At 40.7% G+C, this 5,795-nt stretch overlaps 1 protein-coding gene across 1 annotated transcript; it reads left to right on the top strand.

Moving 5' to 3' along the window:
* Positions 1-1,566: 1,566 nt before the first annotated feature.
* On the top strand, positions 1,567-4,491 carry LSM11 (LSM11, U7 small nuclear RNA associated; the record flags this gene model as incomplete). Its single annotated transcript, XM_010285088.1, has 3 exons — positions 1,567-1,706; positions 2,466-2,549; positions 4,087-4,491. Coding segments are annotated over 3 exons (629 nt in total), but the record flags the coding sequence as incomplete, so codon positions are not given.
* Between the last annotated feature and the right edge of the window lie 1,304 nt (positions 4,492-5,795).

The following is a 5,795-nucleotide window of genomic DNA, read 5'->3' as shown; positions in this document are numbered from 1 at the left end:
TTTCCAAGAAGTGGATGTCAGATGGTGGAAAGGTTTTTGGATGATGTGTTCTGCCCTTTTGATCAGGTGAAGTTGGAGGCTTGCCCTAGTGAAGCCAGAACCTTACACAGCAAGGAAAAGTGGAAAGACCATATGTTGTCTAGATTTGGTAGAGCTGTAAAGTAGTGTTTTCCACCAGGCCTAATGGGGTGCCAACAAACAAAGGCATAGTTGGAGATAAAGATTGTACTTGGATTTTTATAAGAAGTTGTAGATAAAGTTCCTAGGTAAAGGGAACATTGTAATAGAAAATCTAAATCTAAAATGATCCTGTAAGTTCTCAGGGTTGGTTAGGAAAAAATACTCTTATCTGATTAAAAGCACCAATCTGATGTAGTGAAGGTGTCATTGGTGGTTCCCATGATGGACCTGTGAATCCAGAATGTTTGTCATCAGTTCGGCTGAAGGAAGCACAGAGACTCATGAAACAACCCCCACAAGCAAAGCTGGGAGGTATTGAGACAGCTTGTGCTCTGTGTGAAAGCATTTTTTCCAGCTATTCAGCTGGAGAGGGCTCGCAAGAAGACAAAGGATCTCAAAAAATAAATGTGATTAGGTTAATTCAGAGGAAACTGCTTTAGAGTTCTAAAATGCTTTAGAAACTGTGTGAGATTTTAGACCAGTACTTTTCCCTGACTCTTGGCAGGAATTGTACAGCAATCCTGGTCTGCGTTTGCAGACAGGTAGCTGTCATTTATCACTGGAATGCCTTCACCATGGCATGGGTGGAAGTTGTAAAGTAAATTACCCCTCTAGAAACTTCACACTTGCAAAGATTTCTAGTGTGCAGATAGGGCTTGTGTGTACCAGGTAAGCTGTGTGTTCTACTGAATTCCTTTGGTTTTGCCCTGGCTAAAAGCATTATTGTTCTGTGGTGTAGCATGATTTCACTGGTGGCTGCTGTTCATCGTCATTTTATTTCTTTGCCAAAGACTTGTACATCTTTGAAGGATGTTCAGCTGGCTGCTGAAAGTTTAACTGAAACAATACATTTTCATCAATTTAAAGAATTTAACTTTAGTTAGTTGAAGAACTTTGAGTCATTTATTGTTTCAGAAGTCTCCGTGTAAAGAAAAGGAACACGTGATACTATATTAACAGATTGTAACTAATCTGAGGTAGCCTTAACTTTGCATTTGTCTTTTCTGTGAAATTCTGTCTGCCTCTGTGAGCTTTCTGTTCCCTCTGAAGTACTTTTATTTAAGATTAGCGTTACTTAGTATGTTTCTGAAATGTAGCAAAAAGACTTTCAGCTGGGGCTGATTTGGCTGTGGGTTATGTAAAGTGAAACCTTCATATTTTCTGAAGTCTTTACTGTCCCCACTGTAAGAAGAGTTTTGGTGGTCTAGTAATTACAACCACAGTGTGCTGCAGTGCTCTGGGGCTTCTCATTTCTTTTGCTGTGAAGAAAAGTGTTGAGCCAAGATCTTACATACTTCTACACAGAGTAGATTTCTACATATTGTTTTTTTTTATATATATATATGTATTTTGTTGAAGACTGGTGATGTCCTCTTTCTGTTTTAGTCCATGAAGGCAGCCCACTGGGAGAACTTCATCGCTGTGTCCGAGATGGCGTAAAAATCAATGTCCACATCCGCACTTTCAAAGGGCTTCGTGGAGTCTGCACGGGGTTTTTGGTTGCGTTTGACAAGTTCTGGAATATGGTAATTATTGTTCCAGCCCTTGATTTATAACTGCTATATTGAAACCTTGAAATTTGCAACAGGTTTAAGCAAACTGCATTTTGAGAATATTGATGTGGTACTGTGGTTCATAAAGCCAATTTGCTCTGGCACTGAGTGTGGGGCTTCAGACATAAGTGGTGCTTGGTGTTGGATTGGTACGTCTGAGAGGTGCCTCGCCATGAGAGAGAAGCTTTGAAGAGTTCCCAACATCTTCAAAGATTTTGTATAAGAACCCAGGAGGATGGAATAATAGGAATATCAGAAGCTTCCAAACCTTTCTCTGCAAAACCCAGTCGTCTTATAGTGGTAGCCACTTCTCTGTTTTCTTTCACTAACATGTCACTGGGATGTCAGTGACAACAGCTTTTCCCTGTGTTCTACCTCATGAAGATCTTAAAAGACAGTGGATGGAAAAGCAGCTGTTAAAAGCAGCTATTAAAAGAGCTGTGAAAAGTTTGGAAATGGGGGTGAGGGGGAAGGATTTTTCAGGCAAGGCTGACAAAGATTTTGCAAGTAATGCAGAATGGATGCTAGGCTTTGCTGTTGCTTTTATACCTCAGTACAACTTAGATGATTAAGAAACCAGCTCCAAAGCACAGCTTGTTCTTAGGATGGATTTTCTTCCAGATAGAACATAATTTCATAATGCTGTGACACAAAGCTGGTACAAAGCTTTTTCATGTTTTCTTTTAATTTTCTTTTAATTTTGACCTTTCCATTTCTTTTATCTTCTTCTAGGCCCTGACAGACGTAGATGAGACATACAGGAAACCAGTAATGGGCAAAGCTTTCTATGCAGAACCTCAGCTCACACTAACCCGGGTAGGTAACCTTCTCCAGTTTTATTTATTATTTTTTTTTTACTATCTCCTTTTTCAAAGTAGTAAAAGGGGAACATTGATTGGAAAACTATATTTACATTTGAAATCTTTTACCTCCTTTTATTACAGGTGACTCTAAAATGACTTGAGCTGGGGAGAAAAAAACCCACCAGTTTTCTGACCTTTTTAAAAGTACTTTGGCCATAGTTCAGTGTTACAGAAGTTCCACTTTAGAGCTCCTACTATTAGATCACAGTCGCTGCTGCTGCTTAGAGCAATATGCTGACTCTGTAGTTTTAATTTATTTGTTCTGTGCGTTTTTTGCACACGTGGCGGATCTGGGCCACATTTGTCCTGCCAGGTGATTTGGCAGTGCCTAACTCTGATACTAATGTTCATGGAGTGACAGTCTTTGTCTCCAGCCTACAAAACAGTACGTCTGTTTGGTCACTTGAACTTCTAGTCTAGGTACTGTGAAGCCAAAGATTCTGCATGTTGCACCAAAGCAAGACGCTCTCTAGGATCCAGCTGCAAAAAAAGATGTGTATGAAGTTGAGAACTGAAGAGATGATAGATGAACTTCGGAACAATGAAGGAGAAAAAAAAATGTGAGGGCTGTGCCTGTTGAATGCATAGCTCTGGGCCTTTTGAACATCAGAGAAGCATCACAAAAACTTTCAAACAGGTTTCAGTGTGAGGAATTTGCTTTCAAATTCCTGCCATTTAAATCTGTTTTCTGATAGATCTCACCCTTCCTTTTTTAAAGATTAGTTAAAAATATCAAGTTGTCATTGTTCCTTTAGCCCACTCTCACAGGGACTGGCTTTCCATCCTGTTGCTCGGAAGAGACAGGCTAAACGGGAATCCTTTTCATTTGTCAGTATGTCATAAAAGCTTGCCTGCTGCCAGAGTAAAAGGAGTTTCTTTTCCAGTTTCAGCACCATGTATTCTTAGATTAATGAGTTCTTACAGTGCTTTGGATCTGTTGCTCTAGCTTTTATTATTTTTCTATTGTTTGTGGTCTGCTCACCTCCCAGAATACCCACACAACATCTTCTAGTTTATTTTGGGGGAACACAAAAGGTCCCTAATTTTTTCAGTATACACTCTTTGCTGATTGAGGCCCCTTATCTTAGGGTTTCATGTCCTGCCTGAGGACAGGAGGATGGAAGTCTCTCTAATACTATGTGACAACATGACAAGAGCATTGGGGAAAGTGAGCTAATGGAGCAACTTGGTAGCTTTCTGTTGTTCCTGACCAAAGTTAATTGCTACTGCACATCACTATTGCTCCCCAAATTAAATTCCTCAGTGCTCGCATGAAGACACTTACGTGCATGCAAGAGGCCTATCCACCTTATATCACTGTTTAACTTTGGCAAGAAAACATAGTCTTTACTGCTGGTAAATGTTCTTCACTAATTGTCTATTGTGAGCTCTGATTTGGGATCGTATATGCAAATACCACGTAGAAATGCTGAACAAGCAGCCTCTCTTGTTTTATGAATGTGGTCATGTACACAAATGTTCTTTTGCAGCTGTTTGACAGACTCAAACTGCAGGAGTCCTCAGTAAAGAAGGGAGCTGACTCAAAGACTGTCTCAGAGGAACTAGCCCTGACAAATGACTCTCATACACTGGGACTGAAAGTTGGATCAGGACGAGGGAGAGCAGAAGATGAGTGCGAGAGGCAGAAACGCTTGGGCAGAGCTGGAGAAAAGAAGATGCCAGGTGACAGTTTGCATCTGGCTGCCAGAGGTGAAGCTGATGTGGGTAGCGGGACTGCCCACACAGAGGGTGCCAGTGCTGGTGGTAGCCGTGCAAGAAGCCAGTCACGGAGAAAAAGGCGGCCCAAAGTGGATTATCAACAGGTGTTCACACGTCACATAAACCAGATTTTTATTCGAGGAGAGAATGTCTTGCTTGTCCATTTAGCACATTGACTTGGCTGAGCCTTCGTCAGTGTATTTATTTGATAGCATGAATTGCCGCTGCAGCTCTCATTGCTATTTAGCGTTCCCATTAAGTGTGATGGTACTGTGACTAGTTTCCCATTGCCATAACAAGGTAGGGGAAGTAATTCTAACTGGAGCATCCTGAGCTTGATGCCAAAGCAGCCTCCTTAGATCTCTCTTGGGGGTCTCAGGACAAGGTCAGCGACGCAGTGGTTTCTGTGAAATGAGGGAGTTCAGCACAGATCCCACTGCTCTTTAAAAAGAAGCTAAATGGAGAGGGTTGCGAGAGAATTTTGGCATACTTGGTTATAGGAACTAATTGTGGCGCACACTTAAGGAGTTTAAGATTAAATCTCCACCTGAAATAATCACAAATGCTATTTTGCATGTTCTGAGTAATCTCAAGAGAAGATTGCTAATGAAACCAACAGTTTATCTGCTGTTGTTACATGGATGTCTTCTTTTCCAGACATAATTCTGACAGTCATTTTGAAATAGTCTATAAAAAGGTGGAGTGACATACTACTGATGGCTGTTAGCCTCTTCTTCAAAGTTAGCTCTGTAATGCCCTTTGTGATAGAAAAACTCTCTATTGAAAACTGCTCTTTTTTTGTGAATGATAGCAGGACTTTAATTTGTTTTCAGTATCAAAGCTTAGGCTTCTGTTTGTAATGCTGTGCTTAGCCTTGTGTCACCAGCCAGCAGCTACTGTAGCTGATCCAGGCATCTCCATATTTGGAGTTTGTCTGTGAATTTTGTGGATGCAGATGGAAAATTGTACTTTTACATTTCACCCATTCGCTACTTAGTGTAATAGAGAAGTTTGCAAAGATGTAGTTTTTCTTCTCAGATGTGTTTGTGCTGAGCACAATTGTACTGTATCTAAGCGCCTTTCAAGTTCCCTCTATTGAAACTAGAGGTGCTGTGTCTCCAGCCGTTCTCATGGAGCAGAAATCTTCATGGGTCTTTCCTATCCGTATGAATGATGCATCATCTCATTCCAGTTGAACTGAGCATTGGAGGTATGCCTAAAAATGTTTTGAAGTATAAAAGTCAAACTCAGCTTATCAGTGGTTTTATTTTATCAAGGTTGTTAAGCTACTGTAGATCAGGCCAGGATTCTGCAGGTATAAATGGCTTTCCAAGAGAGCTACATGCAGAGGTTTAAGGATAGATGAAGCTGTTATATTATCTAGTCGGTTCCCTTAGTTGTCAAAGGACACTAGATTTCACACTGCTATTCCTGTATCCATCTCAACTACCTTATGCTTTGCAGCATCTCCATGTGTTTA

This window comes from Phaethon lepturus, unplaced genomic scaffold, assembly GCF_000687285.1.
Source record: "Phaethon lepturus isolate BGI_N335 unplaced genomic scaffold, ASM68728v1 scaffold35464, whole genome shotgun sequence".
Taxonomy (NCBI): Eukaryota; Metazoa; Chordata; class Aves; order Phaethontiformes; family Phaethontidae; genus Phaethon; species Phaethon lepturus.
Note: the sequence above shows the minus strand (reverse complement) of the source record. Positions and strands in the feature narration are given on the sequence as shown.